Source organism: Pristiophorus japonicus, chromosome 17, assembly GCF_044704955.1.
Source record: "Pristiophorus japonicus isolate sPriJap1 chromosome 17, sPriJap1.hap1, whole genome shotgun sequence".
NCBI classification, from domain to species: domain Eukaryota; kingdom Metazoa; phylum Chordata; class Chondrichthyes; family Pristiophoridae; genus Pristiophorus; species Pristiophorus japonicus.
Genome location: NC_091993.1, coordinates 16,055,854 through 16,071,173, shown reverse-complemented (window position 1 = coordinate 16,071,173; position 15,320 = coordinate 16,055,854). Strand labels below are relative to the sequence as shown.

Below are 15,320 nucleotides of genomic sequence, written 5' to 3'. Positions count from 1 at the left end.
AAGAGAGAGGGGAGGGGGGAAAGAGAGAGGGGAGGGGGGAAAGAGAGAGGGGAGGGGGGAAAGAGAGAGGGGAGGGGGGAAAGAGAGAGGGGAGGGGGGAAAAGAGACAGTAAGGGGGGGAAAGAGACAGTAAGGGGGGGGAAAGAGACAGTAAGGGGGGGGGGAAAGAGACAGTAAGGGGGGGGAAAGAGACAGTAGAGGGGAGGGAAAGAGAGAGGGGGAGGGAAAGAGAGAGGGGAGGGAAAGAGAGAGGGAGGGAAAGAGAGAGGGGAGGGAAAGAGAGAGGGGGGGGGGAAAGAGAGAAGAGACGGTGGGGGGGGGGGGGGGATGTTGAATGACGGAAGGATCGGGCTCGCCTGCGATGCCCCTGAAGTCACGTAGCCAGCCGTCAAGGCTCAGACATGAATCATGGCCACTTACACATGGCATTAAGAGTTCAACCATCGCCTGCAGAGCTTTTCTCCAAGCAAGGACTCAATGCTTTCAGGAGAGGAAATTGGCCAAAAATGAGAAAAACAATATTCTGACCATATTGCAACAGGAAATGTTTTCAGATCAGAGTTACGTACAGTGTTGACTCGGTTTATGTATAATTTAAGTTCAAGACGCTGTACAATAAACAGACATTACCTATAATATCCACAATATGGAGCTTGAGTTCTTGCTGCAGTGTGTGAAGTGCTGAAGTTAGAGCTTCAGATGAATCTGATGAAAAGCTAAGATTCTGTTTCACATCGTTGGAGAGTGAAAGCCAGAGGTGCCCAAATTCTTCAGTGGACAGTCTTAATGGCCTGGAAGCAGACATACGTGAGCCAAGCTTTTTGAATGAGAATATACATTTTTTTACAATGTGCTTTAAAATAAAATTTTAATTATACTCCATTACTTCACAGGTTCATCAGAACTGTATCAGCATAACTATATTGGGCAACAGCTTAATTTTAATCCAACTATTGATATAAAAAAAATCAGCGAGGCCCACCCAACTTGTACAGCTATCCCAGCATCCACCAGAGAAGTTAAGAGTATTCCCTTTTTCTGACCTCAGTATAAGGTTGTGCTGAAAAACAAACTGCTCCAAAGAAAATGACATTAACCCATCTTTGTATTCATCACCTCCAGGGGGCACCATTCAACTGCAGCAGGGGTGCAAAATGGGTGGTATGGGTTTTGCACACCCATTGATACACTTGTAAAGGTCAATGGAAAGGAAAATCAGGTAGGGTGTATAGAACATGAGAAATAAGAGCTGGAGTAGGCCATTCGGCCCCTCGAGACTGCTCCACCATTCATGGAAGATTTTCAACCTCAACTCCACCTTCCAGCACTATCGATCCCCGTCTGAAATATACTCAACCACTGAGCAACCACAGTCTTGGTTGGGTAGAGAATTCCAAAGATTCACCACCGTCTTGAGTGAAAAAAATTCCCTTCCTCTCAGTCCTCAATGGCCGACCTCTTATTCTAAGACTGTGACCTCTGGTTCTCGACTCTTCACCATGAAACGACATGGAGCGGTGAGATGTGGTTTAGTGCCTGCGATCCCGAACCACAGGGCAGGTTTGTGCTTCTGCCACTGCACGACTGGGAAGCACCAGTGGTCCGATCAACCCCACTAAAAACCAAGCTGGGGAAGAAAAGATAAAAGTGGTCGGGCAGACATCATCATCACGCTGTTGCTGCAAAGGTCTCAGCAGTCCTCGGTCTCAATGACACCAGTCACGGTCTGGATGCAAGTCACACACCTGCCCAATTCACCACCACTGCTGTGTACAGTCTGAGGAAACCCAGGGATTGAAGAGAAAATAAGAGTGCTGCCCTCACTAAAAAAAAAAGTTTACTTTTGTGCATATTAATCTTGATCCTACAGGTAAAAATGAAAAATTCTGCCGATTCACAGATGTGATCGAGAGAACATAGGCCCATTGTACTCAATCTCTCCTCATAGGAAAGCCTTCTCATCCCAGGAATTAATCAAGCGAACCTTTGTTGCACCACCTCGAAGCATATCCTTCCTTAGGTATGTGCACAGTACTCTAGGTGTGGTCTCCCCAAAGCCCTATATAATTGCAGTAAGACTTCCTTACTCTTATATTCCAACCCCCTTGCAGTAAAGGCTAACATACCATTTGCCTTCCTAATTGCTTGCTGTACCTGCATGTTAACTTTGTGATTCGTGTACAAGGTCACCCAAATCCCGCTGAATACCAACATTTACTCGTGTCTCACCATTTAAAAAATATTCTGCTTTTCCACTGTTCTGACTAAAGTGGATAATTGCACACTTTCCAACATTACACTCCATCTGCCACCTTTTTGCCCAATCACTCAACTAGTCTATATGCCTTTGCAGCCTCTTCACAGTTTACCTTCTCACCTAGCCTTGTATTGTCAGCTACATCGAGCCCCTCGTCAGTCATTGATCTAGATTGTAAATAGCTGAGGCCCGAGCACGGATCCTTGCGACACTCTACTATTTACACCCTGCCATCCCGAAAATTACTAATTTATTCCTACTCTCTGTCTTCTGTCCGTTAACCAAACCTCAATCAATGCTAATATGTTACCTCCAATCCCATGAGCCCTAATCTTGTGTAACAATCTCTTGTGTGGCACAACATCCACCCTGCCAGTTACACCCTCATAAAACTCTAAATTTGTCAAACATGATTTCCCTGCCATAAAACCATGTTGACTCTGCCTAATCATTGTGATTTTCCAAGTACCCTGTTACCACATCCTTAATAATAGATTCTCGCAATTTCCTTACTACTGATGTCAGGCTAACTGGCCTGTAGAGTTCCCTGTTTTCTCTCTCCCTTCTTGAACAGCGGGGTTACATTTGCTACCTTCCAATCCACGGGGACCATTCTAGAGTCGAGGGGATTCAGGAAGATCAAAGCCAGTGCATTCACCTCTTAAAATCCTAGGGTGTAGATCATCAGGTCCAGGAGTTTAGCCAGTTTTTAGTACCATTAATTTTTCTAGTACTTTTTCTTTAATATTAATTACTTTATGTTCCTCACTCTCATTAGTCCCTTAGCTCCCCACAATTTCCAGCATGTTCTTTGTGTCCTCTACTGTGAAGACAAGACACAAAATATTTGTTTAACATCTGTCATTTCCTTATTCCGCATAATAACGTTTCCCGCCTTGCCTCTAAGGGACCCATGTATCCCTTCAGTAATCTCTTCCTTTTTACATACTCTTACAATCTGTTTTTATATTTCTTGCTAGTTTACTCTCATTCTATTTTCTCCCTCTATCAATTTCTTGGTCATCCTTTGCTGATTTTTAAAAACCCTTCTAATCCCGAGGCCTACTACTCTTTTCGGCAACATTGTAAGCTTCTTCTATTAATCGAATACTATCCTTAACTTCCCTAGTTAGCCATGGCTGTACCATTTTTCCAGTGGAGTTATTCCTCATGGGAATGTACATTTATTGAGAATTCTAAATTATTTCTTTCAATATTTGCCATTGCTTATCTACTGTCAAACCTTTTCATCTATTTTCCCAATCTACGTCAGCCAATTTGAAGTCCCTGCCTCAACTCATTTTTGAACTTGGCCGCCTTCTGGTTTGGGTTTCATCAGCTTGAAAACAGGACTGAAATGAGTGCGGCCAATTTCAATCCAATTCCTCTTGAATGTGAATATCGGTACACTGGGAAATATCTACAGTTGATTACTCCCTATGTCTCCCCTACAGTTTTCAATTTCATTTTCTCCATCACCATTGTTAGAGAATTTGGCTGGTGAGTTACTGCCTCACAGATGGCAGGTGAGCCTGCATTTTATTTCACAGGATTAGAAAGACAATATTACTGATGGTTTCCAGATGCAGCCTTCCTGTCAATTAATTCTGGGAGTTGCTTTTTGCCTTTCCACTCCTTATAGACTACGGTCTGTTCTTGATTACCTGAGAATATCAATTCAGCCAGTATGTTAGCTCAATCAGCAGAGAGGCATTATGCCTTGGTGTTTCTGGATAGATGTCTTTTATAACTATCGCATTCAAACAAGATCAAATATTTCATCACCTATCAAACGAAAAGCATGCGCATAAGATGGTTGTTCCAGAGGATGGTAACAGAAGTTTTAAATCAATGTGAAACTCAAGATATTAATGGGCCAAGTGCTGCATATCATCACTACAGGGCTATGAGCTAATGCTCTTATACACCCGGGGTTAGCATACCAAGACCCAATTTATTCAAGACCCTTATTCGGTTTTCAACCATCAGCTACAGATATTTGCATCAGGATAAGCAGATGTCCAGGTGCCAAGAACTACAACTGCAGTTCCACACTGACATACTGTAACAAGAATAAGTCCCCGCAAATTTCTTCAATTCCATTTCACAGATATTCAACATTAGAAATGTGCAAAAAGAATAATCTTTCAGTAAATAGCCCAATAGAATACATCAAGATTTTAAAGCTGCAAAAGGCATTCACAATGTTCACAAGCTTCTACTTACTGCAACATTGGACAACCTATGAAAACCAATTTTTAGAAATAATCATGTTAGTCTCGTACCTGATGAAATCGGATAAGAATAGAGCAAGTGCAAATTCCTCTTGGGTACACTGACTGGACCCCAGATGATAAGTAATGTGCCCTGTGAGTGACACCTGGGTACAAGGTTTCACCATCTGCAGACAGAGCTGACACTTGACTGTGCTTTGGGATTCCACTGCTGGAAAGGGGAAGTTTGTGCGCTCACAAGCCTGTGCAGTAATAAAGACATTAAAAACTGAGCTAGGAATGTTAACAAAATTATATATGCACAGTATTATCACATTTAAACAGGAAAAATATCATCAAGTAAAGTGGCGTAGTAACTTGCAACATCAAGTAACGTGTTGCAGTGGTAGGTTGGGTTTTCAAGTACTAGTTCTCACACAGTAAACTCCTTACTTTGGTTCATCCATCCACAGGGAGAGACCGAGAGGAGGATAAACACCGTTCCCAAACCCAAAGGACTTCTAGTGCCCGATCACTCAGCTGACGACTGATGTGTATGTGGGGGGGGGGGGGGGGGTAAGAGGGAGTTGAGAGAAACCAATACAAAAGAAAGAAAAACTAAATTTGAGATGGGAAAATTCCATTAAAAGAAGCTAAATATGAACAAGTACAGAAGCTCACAGCACTTCAGATATATGGTTGACCCGATTCTAAAATTACAACTTATTTGGTATAATTGCGGCTCTTAGTTCAGAACTTCACATGACTGGTAAATGTAGTTGTATTAGGGATTTGTTTTTTTAAAGTAAGGTTTAATACAAACCCCATTCATGTTCAGGAAAAATATTTTGATACTTGACACTAATTTAATGACACTTATCTTTCAATGATAACAATGTGAGGGCTGTCTACATTAAAAAGTCACATTTTATTTCAGCAAATTACCTGTTTTTAATTACCATGGGCTAGAATTTCCATAAATCCCACGATCACCAGATCGCTAAGATTCTTAAATTGCATTAAAAAAAAGGAAAAAATACTGCCCAGGGAGAAGATAGATCTTATGCGCAGATTTTTGGTGGTTAAATGCGATCCTGGGCAAATTGGGCGGTTCTTAATCAAAATGGGGGGTAATTACTCAAATTTGGACCGAGGCTGCGGTTGGGCCTAGGGAGGGGGGGAAAAACACAAAAAATATTTTTTCAAAAAAACAAAAATAAAAATATCAGAAAACATGCTCGAGACTTTTTAAACTTAATCACTGTAAAATAATTTTAAAAGAATTATAAAAAAAAACCTTTAACTTACCTTTTTTTTTGCAGGGTACTTACCGACCGACCAGCTCTGGCTGCTTTTTTCGATCTTACCTACGGGTCACTGCTAAGCCCAAACTTGGGCGGTAGCGTTTTTTTCAGCGGTGCGCGCCGGCGGTCCGCTCCCCAGCGCTATTTCAAAAACGCTGGCGGAACTCTGAGAAATGTATTGGAAATTATCGCCGGGTGGCTTTCCGCCAAAAATGAGCGAGTACCGCCGAGAAAACGGTCGGAAATGGAGTGGAAACTCTAGCCCCAAAAACTGTACCCGCTGCCAGATTATATCAATCATATTTACCTGCAATTCCTCAGTTAATGCAAAATTGACTGCTACGTTAGTAGCTGCTACACTGCTGCAATTAGTAAAAAACAGGATTAGCAGCAGACTGTCCTCTTTCCAAACTTTGCAGGAAAACAAAGTTATATTTTCATTGGCACAGACGCGCTCGAGGTTTGAATGAGAATGCTCAGAGAGTTCTACTGGCAAGCTGGGAGTCAGACTGGAGATCGGCTCATGGGCCACAGAGCCAGAGCTGCAGTTTGCAGGCTGTATGATGTCAAAATTTCCGTCCGCAAATAGACCTGAAAGGGATTCCTTTGCTGCTGAAGGCACGGCTTGGATTGTCGTCAAGTTGTTATTCGGAGTCCATGTTTTGCTAGCCCCGTGGGCAGGCTCCTCTGCGGGGACCTCTGAAGAAGCGGATGCTGCTTTCCTTAAAAGTATCGCTTGACTTTCTTGGAAGGGATTACAGCTTTCTAGGACATTATCCATGAGGTTTGGAATTTGAGCATGGGGTGAAACAGTTGCCTTCTGGGCACTCATCATCTTTTCATGGCTATTTTGTCCCTCAACAATCTTTGATTTTCTCCGAAATTTCTGGGTAGTGTTCAGAGGTTTTCCCATCTGGAAAGATTGCAGAAAATGTACAAATTATCTTTTTCAAAGACTTGAAATTGCCCACTGGCAATAGTCTCACATTCTTTTTAAAAAAAAATTTGTTCACGTGATGGCAAGGCCATCATTTATTGTCCATCCCCTACTTGCCCACGAGAAGGTGGTGGAGAGCCGCCTTCTTGAACCGCTGCAGTCTGTATTGTCGCGATTTGGTACAACTGAGTGGCTTGCTGGGCCATTTCAGAGGGGCAGTTAAGAGTCAACCACATTGTTGTGGGTCTGGAGTCACATATAGGCCAGACCGGGTAAGGGCAACAGATTTTCTTCCCTAAAGGACATTAGTGAACTAGATTGGTTTCTACGACAATCCGGTAGTCTCATGGTCACTAGCTTTTAATTAAATAAATCTGGAAGAAACTGGATTTAAATTCCCCAGCTGCCGTGGTGGGATTTGAACTCGTGTCTCCGGATAATTAGTACAGGCCTCTGGATTACTCGTTCAGTAACAATCACTACGCTACCATTCCTGGTGAATTCAGGTGAATTTGCGTACACTAAAATTTACTATTTTTTTTAAACTGCATATAGTCAAGTCTGATTGATGCCTTATGCTGCAACATAATGATGCTTATTTTTTTTTTTTAAAAAGATGAGGGTTAGTAAAGTCAAGTGCAGCAAACAGCCTGTTTCACACAATTTATCAGAATTTCAAACTAGAATATTAGTAACAGTCTTCTGTTGTAGTTTCTTGCACAGTACTTGCAGATTGTTCAAATTGTCCTTTAGTTTGTGTTTGGTAGATTTTTGAAACAGATGGCAAATGATACATGATTATGCAATATGTATCTATAAGCCTAGCAAAACTGCAATAGTAATTTACAGCTAAAATGAGTATCATGAGCAAATGGAATAGAGATATAAATTAGCTTGGCGATCTATTCAATTAACGGAAACATTCACAGTTAATCACTTATTTTGAACCATTGTAATATTAGCTGTAATATTTAGACTATGCAAAATGCTTCTTGAAGTCTTGCATGGACTTTCAATGGGGCTAATCCCATAACAAAATGTGTAACTGCTCAGGAGTCCCATCTAGCCTCATAATACTGGGTTTACGCTGCTGAAATAGAAATGCCCCCTCTAGTGGCAGTATTAGATGCTGCATTCAATTCCTCAGCAGCTCCCACAAACTAGGCAGATTTTTCCTCTAGGTCTTGACCCTCAAAATAGAGATCCCATAGCTCTTGCATTTCCTCCTCTTTCTTCCATACAACATTTTTATTTATGGATGTATGTATGCGTGTGAATGCATAAACACATGTCCTCTTGAAAGTACGATTTCAGATTTTTTTCCACTTTAAAACATTGCAAGAGCTGTAAGCAGCTCAGTTTCCAGAAAAAAAACATGTGTTATTTCTAGCTGCAGTTACTAATCATAGTCCAGAAATTTTATGTTGGTTAGTCAAAGCAATGTGACACAATAACATTTCAAATGGGTTCTGTGAACTGAACTCATCACAGTCATCCAAAAATGGATTATAAAGCCCTGTATAAATCTATAAATCTTTATATATTCCCCTATTAGTGCATTAAAATGAACTTCAGTTTAAAAAAAAAAAGAAATCTTGGCAGTCAGCATCTTTGAGTGGATACTATTAACCAATTAGTCCTAACAATTACCAGAACGGTGACAGGAGGATTTTTGGCCAGTCATTGGAATGATTACACGTGTCAAACTCTTTGCCAATACCCTCAAAAATAGCCTTTAAAGGTTTCATTTGGGAATGCTGTTTGGGTTGCTGCGTGGCATAGAGCTCATCTGGAACAGGGAGCTTTTAACAGAAAAAAAACCATTTACGCCTTGTGGATTTTTGCAAATAGATTTTTTAGGTTCAACCAGCAAGTTATGTTGAGTGGCCTCAAAAGAAAATATAATTACTTAGGTGGCCAGATTCATACACCTGTCCTAGAATATAATAGGAGGAGTAGGCCATTTGGCCCCTCGAGCCTGCTCCGCCATTTAATATCATGGCTGATCTGATCATGGACTCAGCTCCACTTCCCTGCCCACTCCCTATAACCCTTTATTCCCTTATCACTCAAAAGTTTCTCTATTAGGTGCCCGACCCCTCTCTCCTGAAAGAAGAAATACCTCTATTCCCAACTTCGAGTCGGCTGCTGTACAAAATTATGTTTTAAAAGCAATTTTTCTTCGGGCCTAGACCACTAAATAGGTCCCACTTTCACCACTGGCTGGCAAGGTACCGGTTCTGACCAGATATACATTTGGCAACTACATGCCAAACTAAGAGCCCCAAGACGCAGGAGTTCCTCCTCATTTGCCATATTTGGGGTTGCCAAAGGTTCAGTCCTTAAAATGCCATCACTGCATCCTCAGCTCCCAATGTTGCAGCGGGAATACACAAAATGACCATGGATTTTGGCCAACTGTATCTAACCTGAAAATGCTCAACAATAGTCGAGGAGTGCCAGAAGAAGTGGCATGAATCCAATATCCTTCAGAGATTGTGCAAATTCAGATTGTTAATTCACCTCCTTGAAGTTTTAAGTACTGATTATTTATACCATGTCTCACAAAAAAGCAGCATTTCCACTTGAAGTGAATCTGTACAGAAACATGTTAAAATTCACTTACCAGACTGACTGAATTATTGGATCCCAATCCAACAAACAGTGATGATGCTAAAAGCTGCTTTTCCTGTTCTTCTGCAGAAATACCAGCAGTTTTTTCGGCTGTGGGGGAGCATTCTGCAGTCGTTTTACCTTCAGAAATGGTACTTGCTTTGACTAAGGCTTCTTCTTTGGATTCCTTCTTTCGAAGGTAGCCCTCCTTACCCCACACTTTCTTCACTCCGTCAAGTTTCAGACTATCTGAACTGAATAAAGGAAGTTTACAATTCAGTACTGTTTGCCCAAATGCTGGCTAAAAGTACCTTATTCAACCATGTAAGAAATCACTATTGTAGATATTCTATCACTAAGATATAAAACCAGGATGTTAGCAGTTCTCAGGTTCTCAATGCACAAGTAAAAATATTATAGAATTGCATAATGGAATATGACCAATGTTTGTAGCACTAGTTGAAAGATATTTATTTGTATGCCTTGGCTCAGTGGTAGCAGGAGCTCACAGGTTCAAGAACCACTCCAGAAACAAGCACTTAATTCTAAGCTAATATTTCAGTGCAGTTCTGAATGTGTCTTTTGGATTAGACATTAATCCAAAGCTCCATCTGCTTGTTCAAGTGAATGTAAAAGATCCCATGGCACTATTCAAAGGGCAGAGGAATTTTCCTGGTGTCTTGGCCAACATTTATCCCTCAACCAGCATCACTAAAACAGATAAACTGGTTATTTATCTCCCTGCTGTTTGTGGGACCTCACTTAGTGAAAAAAAATTTTAAGGCCCATGTGACGTGCGTTAAATGCATCGTTTCTGGGTATTGTTTTTAAAAGTTTCAAAAATTGCACACTATTTATTTTGTAAATGTGCCAAAGTTGAATGTTACATTTGGCTATACTACTGCAGTGACGACACTTCAAAAGTAATTAATTGGCTGCAAAGTGCTTTGAGACATTCCAAAGACATGAAAGGTGCTATATAAAGACAAGTACTTTGTTTTTCTTTCCTTTTATTGGAGCTCTAGGGAACCGGTGCAGCCAGCTTTTCAATGCAAAAACTGCGCAGGTGCGGTATTTTGAATGGCCAGTGCCAAAAACAATTATAGGGAACACCGTTTGTAACCAAAGTGAATTAACTTAACAGTGGGTGATTTAAATTACATTCAACAAGTGACAATCAGTGCACTTTCAAGCTGACTAAAGGTAGGATCGGAAAGCAGGAATGAGTATTCCACCAAAGGAATGATTCTAGTGCCTTATGGTGGTCCCATCAAGATTGACTAGTCTACGGGAATGTTGCTGTAGAGATGACCAATCCATTATTTATGAACATAATCATGTACAGATTCCAGTATGCTCATGCTCAAACACTACTGTTGGCTGTGTTATAATTCTAGAAATTTAGAGGTAAATCTATTTCACACTGCTCAATTAGACAAAAAGCTACATCTATATAATGGGTTTCTAATAGTACATGAAATGAAACAATCATCCCAGCTTACATCTGCTGACATTTACCAATATAATACAAAATAGTCTAAACTTACTCTTTTAATCCAGTTTCTGTACTGTTGCAAGAAATCTCTGAACTGAAGGATAAGCCTGTTGGAGACTGCCTTCCTGTAACACTGGAGATGGGTGGGCTTGTAGCAAAAGATAGTCCATATGGTTCAAAGTTCAACACTGTTAGCAAAATAAAATTAAATCTTTCAATTTGTGCAGTAAGTTTCTAACCGAGGATTGTAGTCATGTGTGCAAACCTAGATAAAGTTATATTTGTTTAGAACAAAAAAAATACTATTTTTTTCTGCATTTGCTACAGAAAATGTTTGAACACTCACCAATCCAGGGTTCAAACCTGGTCACAAAGACCCAAATGTTACTAGCTTTTATTTGGCCAATATTCTTTTCACTCCATTGTGAAATTCCCGATGAGGTGTTTAAGTTCCACTTTGCCACTTGGTGGGGCTCTCTCAACTGCATTTGCTCAATAATTAATGAATTCTATGTACATAAAACGTATTGCTGCAATATCAACAAGGCATCTGGGGCATCAATGGTCTATCTCTTCAACCAATGACAGCAACATTTAAGGATAGAGAGAGAGAAAGAGCGAACAACCAGCAACTAAATAGAGTGAATCAGTCAAATTAGATACAGAAAGAGAAATAAAGAGAGTGTATTAAGGGACAGAGAAAAAAAAGAAAGGGAAAGTAAAAATATATATATATTTTGCATTTTAAAAACCTCTAGGACCAATTTACTACCTGTGCGAGTGAGACTCCACAGTTTCATGGTTCACTTTCTGGGCCTCCAAGGTTGAGTGGCATGTCAGGACCAGAAAGCAGGTCATTAACTGGGTCATTGCAACTTGAAGCACCAGCGTTACATGGCTGCGGCGAGTTTAATTCCTATTAACGGCGTAAATTCAGCAATTTCATGACACACAATGAGAAGACTCACGACGAGGTAGGAAGTTTTTTGGTTTTCGCAAGGCTAACGGAACCCGTGTCGTAACTCTTCTCCGCCACAAATTGCTGTTTCTTTGACACACTAATAATGGCGGGCACGTTATTTATTCAGCAATTTATGGGCCACTGCTTTGATACAATACAGTCTGTTTGTCAGAACAATTCAAGGGAACAGCAGCAGACTACAACAGACTCCTGCTATAACTGGAATGCTTTGATACTGTCAATAGGTTCAAAGGGAAGTATGTTCTATCCTCCAGCATGACCATCTCTCCATTTCAATGAGCACAAGTGTAAAAAGATACTAGACTATTAGCAAAGCTAATGTAATTTCTCTTCTTCCCAGAAAGATAAAATAAAACCGAGAGTCAAGTGAGAACATACCCACAACTAGTTCTAGACAATGATATCACAACAAATGTTGTTTCCTTTGGATATTAAACTGAGGCCCTGCCTGCCTATTCAAGCAGACGTTAAAGATCTCGTAGCATTATTCGAAAAAAAGCAGGGCACTCTCCTTGGTCTTGGTCAACATTTTTCCCTTAGACACCACCAAAAAAACTGATCAAATGGTCATTCACCTCACTGCTGTTTCTGTGATCTTACAATATGCAAAATGGTTGCCACGTTTGCTTACATAGCAATAGTGACAGCAAATTCACATGAAACACTTTGGAACATTTCTAAGAAACATCATGTTCCAAAGATAATACTCTTTTTTTTAAAATGCAGACAGGCAACAATGTACGACTCAATGCATTACATATCAATTGTTTTTTAAAGTGACTAATAAAAAAATTCTGTTTTCCCAGTCACTGACTCACTCACACCTTGCACTTAACTTTAACTGGATGTCATGGTGGAGCTCCACAAGAGCACGGCTCCGCATCCTTGATTCTCCAAATGGTGAGGTCCTGATTTTAGACCATGGAACCGAGTAAGTTGCTGAAAACAAGGGCAGGGAAAGAGACAAAAGACCAAAGCGACAGTGGCCAGAACCAGGCCTCCAGACAGTTTTCGAGCAGCACTGGCAGAGGCCTGAAGCAGCCTGCTCCTATGGAGCAGTGCCAGGGGAGTAACCTGACTTACATTTTAGACTTTTAATCTATTTTTAATCAACTTTTAATCTATTTTTTTTTTAAACTTTTAATCAACCCGAGTAACTTTTTAAACAATTTGGAAAAACTTTTAAACTTTTAAAACAACTTGGCAACCTTGGAAAAACTTTTAATAACTTTGGAAAAACTTTTTAAAACATCCCTCGGAACTCCAGCGGACAGCTGACCTTCCTAATGCCTGCCCCCCCAACCAAGCCTCGGGCCACCTACCATCAATGGCATTACTCGGCGCCGAGCCTGCGGCCAACACCTCGCCGTAGGCACTTAGAGCCTGGTCTCCAGTCATCTTGGACCCCCTTGCCACTGGACCAAGACCTTGCTCAGCTAAGCCCGTGTGGTTGCCGGTGTGCAACAGCCACCCCACGTTAAAAGAACTCACGCACAGGCATCGTCCGCTTCATTAATATGAAGTTCGGGACCTAGAACGTCAGGACCTTCATGGGCAACTCCAACAGCAACAGGCCAGAACGCCGCATCGCCATAGTTGCCCAGGAACTTAGACGTTTTGACATCGACATCGCCGCCCTAAGCGAGACCCAGCGAGCAAGGGAAGGCCAGCTCAAGGAACAAGGTGGAGGTAACACCTTTTTCTGGAAAGGAAAACCAGAGGAAGAATGCTGCCTTCATGGAGTTGGCTTCGCCGTCAAAAATGAACTGGTCGACCACCTCAAAGACTCCCCCTGCGGGGTTAATGAACGCCTCATGACTCCTTGTCTTACCCTATCCCAGAATCAATGCGCCACTGTCATCAGTGCGTACGCCCCAACACTCGATGCAACGGATGAGGCTAAAGAGGGTTTTTATTCCAACCCCGATACTTCCCTGTCCCGCGTCCCCACAGGCGACAAATTGATCCTCCTAGGTGAATTTAATGCCAGGGTCGGCAAATACACAGCCATCTGAAGAGATGTGATTGGCAGAGGGGGTAGGGAAAGCCAACTCCAGCGGTACCCTACTCCTGACAAAATGTCATCACCAACACCCTGTTCCGCGTGAGGGACAAATACAAGGCATCGTGACAACACCCTTGCTCCAAACACTGGCACCTGCTCGACTATGTCATCGTCCGAGCCAGGGATTGCAAGGATGTGCGCATCACCCGCGCCATGACAGGAGCTGACGATTGCTGGACGGACCACCGCCTAATCCGATCCATCATCGACATTAACATAGTCCCAAAGCAGAGGGGACAGCGGAAGCAGTGCTGCAAAAAAGTCAATGCCGGGCACTTAAAGACCCAGCTAAGAGAGCCCCATACAGCCAGCGCTTCACAGTTAATCTGGCGTGCCTTGATGACCCTGAGATGCTGAATGCCCACAGCGCTTGGTCTGCCCTCCAGGCCGCTATAACCAGTGCCTGTGAAGAGACACTTGGTCACTCAACCAGAAAACACTTGGACTGGTTTGATGAAAATTATCAGGCGATCCAAGAACTAATAGATCTCAAGCGCAGAGCATTTCTGAGCCTCAAGCAACAACCCAACTCGGGAGCAGCAAAGCAACATTACAGTCGGCTCAAGGCTGAGGTCCAACAAAAAACCCGGGACCTAAAGAACAGGTGGTGGAAGGAGAAAGCGCGAGATACAACAACTGGCCGACAACCACGCTATGCGAGGATTCATCATTGCAGTCAAGGCCACCTATGGTCCAAACCTCCCAAGGCCTCATCCCACTCCTGGCCAAGAACGGGGAAACATTCATCAAGGACACCGAGGCGGTCAGGGCCCGCTGGAAGGAGCACTTCGAAGATCTCAATCGAGACTCTGCCTTTGACTCGAGTGTTCTCGACTCCATCCCGCAGCATGCGACCCGCCACCACCTCAGTGAAACCCCAACGTTGCACGAGGTAGACAAAGCCATAAAACAGCTCAAGAATAACAAGGCTACGAGTGCGGATGGAATCCCTGCTGAGGCGCTAAAGTATGGCGGAGAGGCGCTGTTGGCATGTATACAACACCTCATCTCTTTCATCTGGAGGAAGGAGAGCATGCCGGGAGATCTGGCAGTGATCGTGACCATCTTTCAAAAAGGGGACAAGTCCGACTGCGGCAACTACAGGGGAATCTCCCTGCTATCAGCCACTGGGAAAGTTGTCGCTAGTGTTCTCCTCAATCGTCTTCTCCCTCTGGCCGAGGAGCTCCTCCCGTTATACCTGGCCTTTATCGATCTTAACAAAGACCTTTGACACTGGCAACCGTGAGGGTCTATGGAGCGTCCTCCTCCGTTTCGGATGCCCTCAAAAGATTGTCAACATCCTTCGCCTGCTCCACGAGAACATGTAAGCCGTGATCCTTACCAACGGATCCATTACAGACCCAATCAACGTCCGGACCGGGGTCAAACAGGGCTGCGTCATCACTCCAACCCTCTTCTCAAACTTCCTCGCTACCATGCTCCACCTCACAGGC

At 42.5% G+C, this 15,320-nt stretch overlaps 1 protein-coding gene across 4 annotated transcripts in view; it reads right to left on the bottom strand.

The window, feature by feature from the left end:
• Window positions 1–721: 721 nt before the first annotated feature.
• ap4e1 (adaptor related protein complex 4 subunit epsilon 1) overlaps window positions 722–15,320 on the bottom strand; it is a 57,965-nt gene continuing 43,366 nt past the window's right edge. Inside the window, exons 16-21 of one of the 4 annotated variants that reach the window (XM_070858426.1) lie at window positions 10,872–11,007; window positions 9,338–9,578; window positions 6,082–6,687; window positions 4,543–4,733; window positions 3,922–4,042; window positions 722–791 (exon numbers count right to left, since the gene is read on the bottom strand). In XM_070858426.1, coding sequence (XP_070714527.1) covers window positions 4,039–4,042; window positions 4,543–4,733; window positions 6,082–6,687; window positions 9,338–9,578; window positions 10,872–11,007 — 1,178 coding nt within the window. In that variant the 3' untranslated portion in view covers window positions 722–791; window positions 3,922–4,038. The other 3 variants (XM_070858423.1, XM_070858424.1, XM_070858425.1) reach the window with 3 other exon arrangements.